This window comes from Lactuca saligna, chromosome 4 (genome assembly GCF_052625555.1).
Source record: "Lactuca saligna cultivar CGN05327 chromosome 4, ASM5262555v1, whole genome shotgun sequence".
Taxonomy (NCBI): domain Eukaryota; kingdom Viridiplantae; phylum Streptophyta; class Magnoliopsida; order Asterales; family Asteraceae; genus Lactuca; species Lactuca saligna.
Window position 1 is genome coordinate 43,368,749 of NC_136420.1, and position 13,625 is coordinate 43,382,373.

At 33.9% G+C, this 13,625-nt stretch overlaps 2 protein-coding genes and 2 non-coding genes across 4 annotated transcripts; 3 read left to right on the top strand and 1 right to left on the bottom strand.

The window, feature by feature from the left end:
* The first annotated feature begins 3,068 nt into the window (after window positions 1-3,068).
* LOC145041719 (uncharacterized) lies at window positions 3,069-4,470 on the top strand. Its single transcript, XM_078989876.1, has 3 exons — window positions 3,069-3,306; window positions 3,811-3,865; window positions 3,959-4,470. The coding sequence occupies exons 1-3, from the start codon at window positions 3,169-3,171 to the stop codon at window positions 4,336-4,338; spliced, it is 573 nt and encodes a 190-aa protein (XP_078846002.1). The 5' UTR covers window positions 3,069-3,168; the 3' UTR covers window positions 4,339-4,470.
* Window positions 4,471-4,971: 501 nt separating this feature from the next.
* TRNAC-GCA (transfer RNA cysteine (anticodon GCA)) lies at window positions 4,972-5,043 on the top strand. The gene has a single exon. It is a non-coding gene; the product is annotated as a tRNA-Cys (tRNA).
* A 75-nt stretch (window positions 5,044-5,118) lies between these two features.
* TRNAC-GCA (transfer RNA cysteine (anticodon GCA)) lies at window positions 5,119-5,190 on the top strand. The gene has a single exon. It is a non-coding gene; the product is annotated as a tRNA-Cys (tRNA).
* A 2,913-nt stretch (window positions 5,191-8,103) lies between these two features.
* LOC145041720 (serine/threonine-protein kinase BSK7-like) lies at window positions 8,104-13,625 on the bottom strand. Its single transcript, XM_078989878.1, has 11 exons — window positions 13,109-13,625; window positions 12,496-12,595; window positions 12,150-12,364; window positions 11,933-12,068; window positions 11,564-11,697; window positions 11,374-11,479; window positions 11,118-11,203; window positions 10,734-10,922; window positions 10,485-10,637; window positions 10,119-10,232; window positions 8,104-8,657 (listed from the first exon to the last, which is right to left on the bottom strand). Exons 2-11 carry the CDS (start codon window positions 12,572-12,574, stop codon window positions 8,388-8,390), a joined length of 1,482 nt encoding a protein of 493 aa, XP_078846004.1. The 5' UTR covers window positions 12,575-12,595; window positions 13,109-13,625; the 3' UTR covers window positions 8,104-8,387.

Sequence of the window (13,625 nt, forward strand, 5' to 3'; positions counted from 1 at the left end):
CATCGAACTTAAGTCTGAAAAGTTTAAACCTTCCTCAGGCTTGCCCTATTATCGGATCGAAGTCTAAAACACATATCACATAAACTACATCGGGATAATCCCGACATCCGACCTAAGTACAAAACACATAACATATAAACTACATCGGGCTAACCTCGACATCGGATCTAAATCCGGTATACACTAAAATACATAAACGGGTTGGCAATGGTGCCTTCGACCAGTTCCTACTGGATAAAACTCACCTCGCGCACTGACTGCAGAATCCCGTTGATAATCCTCTCGCTGCTAGTTGGTAGATCCCCGAACTGTTGACCCCTCAACTCCCCGAGCTATAATTACCAACATAATACACAGTCAGGAACTGATAATCCTTTTTAGGGTAAAATGACCTTTTACCCCTGGTCAAAGTCAAAGTCAACGCTTGGTCAAAATCAAAGTCAACACCCCAAGTTGACTCAACTCGCTGAGTCATTCTCCTTACTCGCCGAGTTGCTTCACTACTCAGTTGTGGCAAAATGAGTCAACTCACCGAGTCCTTCTTCAGACTCATCAAGTTCCTCAGAACCATGCAAAAACCCTGGCCAGCTCACCGAGTTGCTATTCAACTTGTCGTGCACATGCAGAATCCATGATCAGGAAAAACCCCACCCACTCTTCGAGTCACCCTATCAAATCGCCGAGTTCCTGCAGAAACCAGAAACGGGAAACCTCCTTCAACTCGCTGAGTTGGCTATCCAACTCGTAGAGTTCCTTTAGTCCACTTCTCATTCAGTCGATTCAAATCGATTCTAATGCCACAAACTCACAGATTTGGACTCCCTAGGCCAACATAACACGTAAACTCTTGATCTTTCTTCCATGCCTGGCCTTTTTGAGCTCAAAAGGCCATAAATATGTCCTTAGCACTTGCATGGGGACTCTAAGGGCTTAAAGTTTTCATCTTTATGTCCTCATAGCTCCTCTAGTCACTAGATCTAGAGAATACCCACTTTGGTCGATCCTTTCCCAAAAGCTATCAATCTTGTACTAAAAAACCCACATAAATAGGATATAAGGAGATCTAGTGGATCACAAGTCAATTTGGAAGCTTGATTACCAGAAAGTGATGAGAATGGAACGAAATCCCTGGATCTACTCCTTCTCTCTTGAGTCCTCTATCTTCTTCTCCTTTCACAAGCTTCAAAATGGCACAAAGAACACTCAAAATAGCTCACACACTCAAAGAACACTCTAGGGTTTCTTGGTTGAGGGTTTGGGACAAGGAGGATGTAGATGGGGTTGAAACAAGGGGAATAAGATGCTTAAATAAGGTACAAATACCCAGATTTAGGGTTTCTTAACCTTGACCAACTTGTCGAGTTGGTCCTTTTACCCGCGTACCAAAACTCTCCCCTACTCGTCGAGTCATTGCCTTCATGACTAAGGGTTTTCCTTTCCTTTATTTGGCCTTCTGGATTCCGGGTGTTACATGCTAGCTGGCACACACAAGAGTCATAGAAGCTTGGTAAACATTTTCTCATATTTAATGTTTTTGGAGCAAATCAAAGAAGGGAGATTTACACTTCTTCAATTCACTACAATATATCTCTATATATTGAAGTGTGTTACATTAAGAAAAACAAACAAACAAACAAACAAACAACAATAATAAATACCAGATAGAAAATATAGAGTAAGGTAGTTCTTTTTGTTCAAAGCCTTTTGTTTGGCAACCCAAAAATAAGAGTGATACCTTACAGTGAGTGATCAAATTACAAATGAAGTTTAGCATTGTATGATTGAAAATTTCTTGGTGATAATAAAACACTCTATCTATCTATCTATCTCTCTCTCTCTCTCTCTCTCTCTCTCTCTTTCTTTCTTTCTTTCTCTCTCTCTCTCTCTCTCTCTCTCCTCTTTCTTTTGTAGGTTAGATTAGACTGAGCCACATTAAATACCGTATTCTGATTTTACAGTTTTTAGTTTGCATTTTCAGTAGTTTTATTCCTCGTGTGTTATCGAAATCATTTATCGTTTTGTTTGAAGTTATTTAATTTGTTTAATAGTCGATGATGGCGATGGGTGGGTGCTGGTTGACTGGTTGTTGGTCCCATTTAAGATTAAAAATGTCTTTTTATAATGAACTTAACAACAAAATCTAATTGAGTTAAAGGGAGGAAGCGAAACAACAAAGTTCAAATCACTGGATGGCAGGGTTAGATAGGGATGTTCGTTTGGATGGATCGGTTCGATCAGTTCCAATCAAGTGAATCCAAATTAATTTCAGTTTTCAAAACATTGATCCAGATAGTACAAACTAAATTCAAATCTGATCCAATCAAATTATTAAAAATCAAATATTTTTTAAAATAACATATAATTAGAATATTACCTAACTTTATAAAATAAAAAAACAAATAATTTAGTTGTGGTTTAAAGTTTATAAACAACTACTAAAAAGTATATTAAAGTTTAGTATTTCATAGATAAAAAACTTTTGAAAGAAAAATACACATTAATGTTTTTTATTAGGTGAAATTTTTTTAATCTATTTGAAAAATAAAGAATTATTAATATATATTTAAAAAATAATAACAAATTGCTATTCGGTTTTTTAGAATTATTCAGTTCTTATTTTATAAACCAAAACCAATCTTAAATCCAAAGTAATAATTCGTTGTAAAACTAATCTAAAAATCCAAATATTTAAACCAAATAATCCTACTAGACAATTTGGTTTTATTCGAATAAAAAACCATGCTGATTAGATGAAAAAAAGAAGTGAGAAACGAGAAAAAAAAGAATGCAGTTAGTAATAGATATTTTTATCAAAAGTCAACAAATAGATAATTATTTTTAATATTTTTTCAAAAAATAATATAATTTTAATCAATAAAAATACTTTAAAACCTATATCAAAATGTTTAAATGGTAAAATGTATCGAAAAAAAAAAAAAAAAAATTACATGACCCTCTGAAAAAGTTATAATGTTTAAATGGTAAAATGTATCGCGATCCTTTATTCAACCCAAAAAAAAATTACATGACCCTCTGAAAAAATTATCGACATACCCGTATATATAGATACATTCCATTGCCTCAAATATTTTTACAAAATCTAGGAAGTTGAAATCAAACAGACCAAAGTCGACAACTTTTCTTTACTTCAATCTTGCAATATACAAAATGGAAATCCCGAATCGTCCCCAAAATCTCCAAGCAAATCCCAAAAAACGTCCGTCTGATTGCAATGTCAACATCCAAGACTCAAATTACTTCAAGATTCGAGCCGTTCTTAAGGATCTTCGTCCTCATTTCCTTGAGGTAATCAAGTCGTAACAACAAATCCCAAATGATGCTCTGTTTGTACGCACTTTTCGTCTTGTTTTATAAACCCTAATTTCATCTCTTTCCAGTTAGTATACATGTTTTCGATCTGTTCAAATAGTTGCTCCGTCATACAATTTGAATTTTTATGTTAATTCTTGTTATGTAATCTTATTGTTTTTGCCCTGCCTATTATGATTAATTTAGGTTTAACTTCTCGAATAGATCCTAAAGTTTTAATTTTTGGATTTCTTTAAATACTAAACTTTCATAGTAAGTTACAGCTGGGAGATTTTTCAATTACTCATGATTTGGTTATGGGCTTGTGCAATGATCGTTAGTCAATTAGGGTTTATGGTTTTCAACTTGATTTCTATAAACATTCATACTAAGTCGCATAGAATTCATTTTTACTTCAAAGCTTATAAGAACAGTTATGAATTCATATTCTCTTACAATTTATTTGCATCAAATTCCTGATTAATCCCTCTCATCTTAAAGGTACTCCGAACTCCAGACTTCCAGACTTCCAAAGCTGCTCATGAAATCAGCCAACGTAAGTTTTTTTTTTTTTTTTAAATATAACAATTGACAATCATAGTTTTATAAACTTCATTTTCATTTCCATTTTTATTTCTATATTCTACAGAAATGAAGGTCTTAATGAAGCTATACAAAGACATGACAACAGACACAATCACCATGGAAAAGTGTAAGAACGGAATCGATGGTGTTCATGATCAGAAAAAACCACCACCACCGGAGGTCAAACCAGCTGAGCCACCACAGCCGCCGCCAGCAGAGAAGGAAAAGGTGGTCACCAGAAAAGCTTCTGAAGAGCTGCCTACCGCCAATAAGCACCACCCTGAAGAAGAAACTCCGGGCAGTTACGTTGTCGGAGGGTCAGCTTTCGGTTGGAATTTTGTGACTTTTCCTGGCGGCAAACTGGCGGCTTATTACGGTAGAACCAAAGAGGATTTCCGGGCAGCTAATCCGATACCGGATCATCCCGACATTGCAGAATCTTGATTAGGATGATACTGGTTTTGTTTGAATGATGATATTTTAGAATGTGTAATGGATGTAATACTGATGATGAATGCCTGAATGGTATTTTTGTTTGTACTTTTGTTTTTATTCAAATCTACTTTGTGTTGCATATTTTTTTTGAACTGCTTTCCACTTTGACAATTTAGCCCGAAACTTATCCATAAAAGGACACTAAATTTTAGATATTGGCTCCAACGAGGAACCCAAGATATGTGAAAGGGTAACAGAATTCTGTTAATCTTGACAACCTTGATTTTATTATGTGATGATTACTTAACTAATTATTGATTGTTTTTAGTATTAATTCTTTTTTAAGTGTTTATTTCTTTTTCTTATATAAATTTCTAGATACATTACTAAAGGACTGCATACCCTAGTCGTTTTTTCTAGATGAGTTGTTTGAATTGGATATGGGTGGAAGAAGAAGATTGTGTTGCATATGTGGGTAGTACTTTATGCATGCTTAGACGTATGTTTATTAAGGTGGTACGATGATTACTTTACGACGTGAAATGGGTTATTGTGGTTCGACTGCCTATGGTAGTATGGTTGGAATGTTGTATGAAAATAATTATTGTATTTAAATATAATGATCGGTTGAGCAACAACAAAGGGTCCATAGCTCAGTGGTAGAGCAATTGACTGCAGATCAATAGGTCACCGGTTCGAACCCGGTTGGGCCCTATTTTTGTTTTTTTAATTTTTAAAAACTTGCGTTTTTAACAATATTTTTATTTTCATTTACAGACTAACACCAACGGGTCCATAGCTCAGTGGTAGAGCAATTGACTGCAGATCAATAGGTCACCGGTTCGAACCCGGTTGGGCCCTATACGTTGTTTCTTTATATTTTTTCTTCTAAGAAGTTTAGGTTTATTTTGTATTGAACGAGAGGCACTTAAGGTAGTTACCTAATTATCGTCAACCTCTTTTATTGAAATTTCATATCTACCTAGCATTTACATTTTATTTTGGGACGTAAGTACCAATTAATAACAAAGAAGAGGACTTGTTTATTTTCATTTGTCCCTTAAGTTATTAAGTACATATAAAGTGTTGAACATGTAAATTATGTCTGCTATACATGAGAGTCTTAAGTTATTAAACACATACTGAATATTCAACATGTAAATGATGTATGCTATGCATTAAGTGTGTTTTTTTTAAATGAATGAAATGTTATGCAAGAAGTGTGTTTTTTTTATAAACCAAATGAACTGTGATCAATTTACCATGTTTCCATTTGGTTTATAATTCATTGACATTAGACCATCAATAATAAAAATTATTCATCGGTGATTAAATGCAAAGTTTGGTTGCTATTTTAAAAATTCAAAATTTTTAATTTCAAATATTACAAAATTTTAAGTTTTCAAATTTAGAATATTATACTAAAAATTTCAAATTTTTAAAATTTCAAATTTTCCGATACTTATTTTTTTAGGATATATATATTTTTTTAAAATAAATGTATTAATAGTTTAGGGTCACTGATTAATCTCTGATTAATCGTCGCTTAGTCCAATTAATCGTTTAATGTCAATCAACCGCCCAGCTATCGCCGAGCAATTTTCATAACCTTGAAAATTATTACTAAAAATTATGATGTTTTTTCTTTATAAATAGACTACAATATCCACATATTTCCATATCCAAGTTTGTTTTTCTATTTCTAATCTCTTTCAACTTCATATTTGATGTCATGGATCCTTTGTTTTCAAATAGTTTTTATTTGAAAAAAACATATAGTTTTTATCAATTCCAAATCAAACTTCTATCACTGCAAATCTTCATACCTCACATAACACTGAAACACAATCACAAGGCAATAAATGAGATGTTGCAGAAGATATCGTTTTAATGTCTTCATGGCGTATTGCTAGTTTTTTTTTTTTTGGAAAGGGAGCTTCCCTAACGAGGGTTTCCGGGCCAGTTTTCGCGCACCGACTAATCCCCGCTGCAAACATAAAGCTTTGTCTTATGCCCTGGAGTCACTGCAGGCGAACCTCCATGGCCACATGGGCTGAGTGGTGCCAGGATTTGAACATGGGTCAATAGGTTATCCACCATATCTTCCACATGCCTTACCAAGTCACCACAATCCAAGTGGTTGCGTATTGCTAGTTAAAATAGAGTTTGTGGCGAAAACTAGAAAAACGAATCATTATGGGCACGAGTAAAGCATTCTATGATTAAGCCCGGATAGAAAACCTAGGAAATGTCAGTAACAAAAACATGGATCAAATGAAATATCGTTATAATCAACTTAGCGAAAATGTCTACCATGAAGCATATCGTCGAAAAACGAGTGGAATGAGCCAGAAATATATTGAGAACGAAGCTCATAAAATTTATGAGGCAAATGGGAACAAGAAGTTTAGCGGCTTGGTTGTTTTTAGTGAAGTTAGTGAAAAATGTTGAGCACACATTCTAGAAGTTGTTGCATCGTATGACTTATGGATATGACCAGTGGCGAATCCAAAATAAAAAATTATCGGGATCCATCTTATATGAAAAATTAAATACAAATTTGAACCTAGAAAAAAATCTGAAATTTTGAGGTTTCTTTGGGAGTTTTTTGTTAAAAATATCACAAAAGTATGTCTTTCAACAAACGTGGGTGCCAAAGGGATAATATTAGCAAAAAACAATTTTTTAAGGGTTGTTTTTCAGCAAAAGTGGGTGTTAGAATGAATAATTTCAAGAAACCATGAATTTTCTAAGGGTTATTTTAGTAAAGTGTGGTTAATATCAACTTTCAAGTGGGGTCCACGGACCCCCCTTATTACACTGTGGCTCTGCTACTGGATATGACACACATTCTTTGGAACACCATGTTTGTACAATGATATTAATATTGATCACCTATTTTTAGTGATTACGTCGTGAAAGGTTTAGGAAAGTAACATGTTGTATTATCTCACTAAGGGAGAATATCTCTGCATGGACTGCTTTTGTGTAGTCAACAACTGCTCCACAAATCTGAAAACACAAGTTGTTCAACAAACGTCAAGAAGCCGCCAGAGAAGATGTTGAACAAGCATTTGTAGTTTTACAAGCTTGTTTTGCATTTCTTCAACGTCCATGTCTGGTTTGGGACAAAGATATTATGAGAAAAATTATGATAATATGTTTAATCATTCATAATATGATCGTTGAGGATGAACGAAACACATACCTTAACTATTATGATCCGTCTGAGTTTCTAAATGACATGCCTACAAACCAACGACGAAACAACTCTACTCAAGATGATGAACAACATTTTGAATACTCTACTGACAACTATATGACCAATAGGGAACAACTTCGTAATAGAAATGCTCATATAGCTTTAAAAATTAATTTAATTGAGCTATGACAAAAAATTGGCATTCATGAATAATATCTACTTTGCACCTTCTATATTTGTAATTTTATATATTATGTTACATTTGTAACTTTATTTATTCAGTTTATTAATTATAGAGTTATATATGTGTACTTTTATATTTTTATATTTTAAATAAATAATTAAGTTGTTTTGGATTTTTAAAATAAATTTAATAGTTTTTATTATATAAGAAAAGAATAATAAATTATAATTGTTTAATAAAAAAAATGATTTGGATTGAGTTGTTAATGGGAGTGAAAGTTTGTATTTTGTTGGGTTTGTATAGATGGAAGAAAGAGAAATTAGTTATTTGATAGATATTTGGGTTGCCTTGAAATAGTCTAATGGCCAGAATTTACTAACCAAGAAAATAAACAACAAACATTTTTGTACACAAACTAGAGTCAGACGACTTGTTTGCTTTACATTCAAATCTCCAACAAAAGAATGCAATTTTTCTATTTCAATCTTCCCATTACACAAGCTCCCAACTTACTCAATAACATGTAAAAAAAATCAAAAACCCAAAATCAACATGAAAAAGCCATTGCATTTGACAATTGAGTAAAAAAGTCAAACATCTCATTCTAAGTCAACAAGAAATTTCAGAGATTTACAGCAAAAGATTGACTGATATGAACAAGTGTCGAGTGGATCATTGACCAGATCCATTGGTGGAAGGTGAGGTTCTCTTAGCTTCAAGGGTTGCAGCCTCCTTAAGGGCAGCATGGGCTTCATTTTCCATTTTAAGGGCAAAAAGCGAGGCAGCTTGTAGATACGAAGCAATGTGCCATACGGGTGACACCACTTGAGCTTGCATTGCATCACTTAATGCCTCCTGAGGCTGTGACATGTCATTCATCAGATACGATAAGCTACGCCTCGCGAAAACTGTTGGTGATACCATTGGTCCATGTTCAATGAACTGCATATCAATTAAGTACATATGTAAATAACTATGTAAGGGCATTTTAGACTTTTGACTAACTGTTAGGTCAAGTAGGTGTTTTTTTTTGTGGGAAAGAAATAGTCAAATTAGGTGCGACATTACTTGTACAGAAAACGTAGGTCATGCACATTCTTTGCCGAAAGTTTCTTTGGTGGTTCCAAAGGGCATTTTAGACATTTTGCTAAACATTCAGCATTGCAATTTTGACAAAAAAAAAAAATAATAAAGACAAAACTTAAAAATGGTCCCTGTGGTTTTCGAAAATATCAAGTTTAGTCCCTAAGTTCAAAAAACCTCACGGATCGTCCCTGTGGTTTCAAAACTTTTAACATTTGGTCCCTAACTTGAAATCCTCCTCCGAGTCGGCCTTCGTTATCTTATCGCTATTATCGGCAACAAAAACAAAACAATTATAAACCCTCGAAATTGCCTTAGATCACAGAATGTTCTATTAAACAACAACGATGTCGTAGACAGTACTACAAGATCGTAAGAAATTGAAAGGGGATTACTGCTAATTAGATTCTTCATAGCAACATAGCGAGACCAATGGATACGACGCTCCGATCGAGTTGCCTCGTTTTGATCGTCTCCTTCGTTATGGTCCATGATTGAAGAACCGATACAAGATTAGTAAGTATTGTCCAGAAAATGGTTGAAAGGGAAAATTAAGCAAAGAAGGAGATAAACCCTGATTCTAGACAGGAGAGTTTGATTAAATTGAAAATGGATTGGGCTTTAGGAAAGAAAATAGCAGAATTTGAAAGACGCGAGTATTTAGAGGGGAAACTGTTCACTAAATTGTTGGAGGACAGATAGGAAGAATCGTTTCTATCAAAGATCTGGTGTTGATTTTTCTTGTTTGTACTTAAGCATCAAAGATCTGGGTTTTTTGTTGCAGATGTGAGTGCTCATGTGTTAGGTTTGTTCTAGTGCACACCATGTGTTCGCTGAAATGCTTGACGACAGAATCTAAGCCAATGTAGGCGCATACACACTGTCGATTCTTGCAGTAAGCTTTTGGGTTTTTGGGAGGGATGGTTGGAGAAGATGAAGGTGATTGTTTACTGTTTGGTGTGTGTAAGAGAGAGAGAGAGAGAGAGAGAGAGAGAGAGAGAGAGAGAGAGAGAGAGTGGGTGGGACCCCTTGCATATTAAATATTATATATTTATTTATTTTAAAAAAAAAAAGTAATTAAAAACCTCATAAATGGTATCTGTGTAGTGAAATGACAAAATTGCCCCCGACTTAACGGCTAAATGGTAACGGAGTTAGCCGGAAGGACCAAATGTTAAAAGTTTTGAAACCACATGGACGATCCGTGAGGTTTTTTGAACTTAGGGACTAAACTTGATATTTTCAAAAACCACAGGGACCATTTTTGAAGTTTTTTCTAAAATAAATAATCATCGATCAGAAATGTGCAAAAGAAAGAACCTGAGAATAACACTCTATTGCGGCCTTGAAATCCTTGTGTCGGAATGCCATATCCCCTTTTTTCTTTGAATTCAATGATTCTTGCATTTGATCGGTCCACATTTGAAACGAGAGCTGTAACAACAAATTACAAGGATCAATTTCCAAAATTCAAAAAAAATCACGCTTTATTAGTTTTACCAATGTTCAATTTGATAATAATAAATTACAAAAGGAATCCAGTTTGCGGGTCCTTCTACTTTCATGGGTCCGACCCAGTTTATGTGAAATCAAGAAATCAAATGGGACACATGAATGAATTAGAAGAAGCCTTTTTCTTAATAAAAATAATAATATTGTGAATAAAAATAAGTACGAAGTAAGAACCTCGTTTGTTTGTCCTTCGTCATCTTTATATGAAATTGTTTCTAAAATCTCATGAATTGCAGTCAAATCCATTCTCAAGCAAGCTTCACCAAGTGGTGATCGAGGTGAGAATGAAGTTGTGGCCGGGATACCCATCAACACGTAAGATGGAACCTGTAAAAATAAAAAAATTAATAATCTGTTTTTCAAAATACTTAAATGCAAGAATTTAGAATTTAAATGAAAAATAAAAGATATTAATCAACTAACATCGGTTTCCTTTTGAAGAACAATCAAGGAAGCTACTAGTGACTTTGGATTTGGGCGTTCTCGGGGTTCATATTGTAAGCAACGAGAAGCCAAACGAACCAATTCGGTTCCATCATCATTTGAAAATTGTCCTTCCAAACATGAATCCGTAAGCATTTGAAGGTTCCTATCCCTTATCAAGTCAAGAGCCTGAAATTTTAAACCAAATAAGAAGGGCATTCACGTCTTTTTCACACACAAGACCCATTGACATTACTCTCAGCCAAAGACAGTATAATTTGTTCTGTTCTGTCATGGCATGTCTTATCCTACATAACAAATGGGCCCACATACATACATACATATATCTATACATAAATGGAAAGTGTGGACATGTATTCTTACATGGCTTGGAGGAATATGTTTCCCACTAAGAAGGTCAAGCAAAAGAGTTCCGAAGCTATATATCACACTTTCGGGTGTCACTCTTCCTATAAAAGGAAAACACATTTTCAAAAAAAAAAAACATTAAAGCAAAACAAAATTTAAGAAGTCATTTCAAAATCAAAGTTTAAAAGATCCGACCCTTTGACCTCAAAAGTCAAAAAACATTTTCTTTTTTCAAAACGTAATTAAAAACTACATTGAAAAAAGAACGTACCTGTTCTTAAATACTCAGGAGGAGTAAATGCAAGATTCGTGCTATAACTTTTCCCATCACGACTGTTCTTCATTAGGCCAAAACAAGAGAGTCTTGGATTACCTTCCTGCAAGAATCTAATTCATGAATATTGGGTTTTAAAAAAAAAAAGTTGAAATTTGAAATTTAAAATTAAAATTAAAATTTCCACCTCATCAAACAAAATTCTGTATGCATTGAGATCATGATAAAGAGCACGGCCTTTACTTGTACAATATTCAAGAGCTTCTGCCAAATGTAGAACCACACGTAACCTCATTGCCCATTTCATCGGCTGTGATTCCCCTAGATCAACAAAATTTACATAAGCCCCCTCGTAATATTGAATCTTTTCGTTACTAACCCCAATTCTTGTGAAAACGTCTTAAAAGACACTAGTATACTTTGCAAGATTTTGAACGATTATGAAAAATCAAATGCAAAAAACATCATCGTACTTAGCCTTCTTATCCAAAATCACTAATTCTTAAAGAGTATAATGTTTTGAGTTTTGAAAAGTCGATCATGAACGATTTCTTACAGTGAAAAAGATGTTTGGCGAGTGTATTATTGGGCAAATATTCGGCTACAAGAAGTCGTTCATCATGTTCACAACAACAACCAAGAAGATTTGCTAGCCTCGCGTTACGCAATTGACCAACCAATTTTGCTTCTTCCTGATGTTCATAAAATCAAATTCTCGCATAAATTTGGAATAAATTTCACAAAATAGAACAAAAAATTGAGTTTTTTGGTACCATAAATTGTCGGGAATCAGGCCAAGCGGATCTGTTAAACCTTTTAACAGCTATCCTCACTTGATTTTCAAGCTTCCCTTTGTAGACGACATTTGGAGCCTTTTCACCATGTTCAGATACGATGTTTTCAGTTGCAAAACCTGATGTTGCATTTTTAAGTTGCTCAAAACTGAATTCTTTAAATGCAGGCAAGTTTCCGGCTTCCTCTTCATTCCCTGTTGATAAAAAAATAAAAATAAAAAAAAAAAAAAAAAAAAAAAAAAAAAAAGAGTTTTGTTTCAAATTATCATATAATAAATTGCTTAAAATGACAGAAGGGTATATTTTGGAAATATGGAATACATACCACCATTTGGGTCCTCGAGAATTGAAGCTTTGTGTGGTGAAACCAGACACGGAATGAGCTTGGTGCAAAATGAACCCATGTTGATGAATGTAAACAAAACCTATTTGACAAATAATTGAAAGTGTTTGTGAAATTTCAAGATTTAAAGTATGAAATTAAACCATGAATAAGATTAATCAGTCCTATTAGATCAATTTTCTAACATTCATCATTCATGCTTGTTGCAAATTAACCATTATATTTTAGACAATTCCCAATGGATCTTTTTGCATATGGATTATGGAAGATATTAGTTTTTTCTTTTTAATTTTGGGAAACGAAAAAACTACAAGTACATTCTTTTAGATTCATGTTTGATCAAATTCTCAACTGGATTCATGTTTGATCAACATTAACGCAGCATCAAATGGATTGCACATACAGAAAACAAAGATTTTCACTACAGACTTTAAAAAGGATCTTGAATTTGTAAGACCAGCGGATAGGGTTTTTAGCTGATTACAGTATCGAACAGATATGAAAATGCAATTTAACAAACACAGATTCAATCTTTGAAGCAGAAAGACAAAAACCCACAACGGAGAAACCAAAAAATTAGCATATCATGTCCTACCTTTTCTTGAAGAAATTTTCTTGTTTGTTCTTCTGGTCAAGAAATGAAAAGAAAAAGTCAACTTTCTCGTCTTTATGATTGTGTTCACAAGAACCCTAATTGGTGGCTTTAAATCCTCTCAGAAAGTCAAAATTCCAACCCCTTTTCTAGATCAAACCCAATCAAAGAAACTAATCTAAACCCCAATTTTTGGTTCCCACAAGATCCATATTTTCGCACCAAGTACCAAGATTGCCCCCACACACAAAATGAAGACTACCCACTTAGAATTCTGAGACTACCCCTTTACAAAAATTCAGAAATTTGTGCTTTTAGGAAACAACAAAGATGAAAATTGATGAAAAGGGTTTTGGGATGCATAAATTTTTTGATTTGAGAAAACAAAAACCGAATTACAAGATCCTAGATTGATACGTATAATAGAAATAGAACACACATTCGAGCTAAAGAGCACCCAAAATGAGAGAGATCCTTATATCTTGGGTGAGATCTTTATAATCTTCTTGGAAATGAGTAA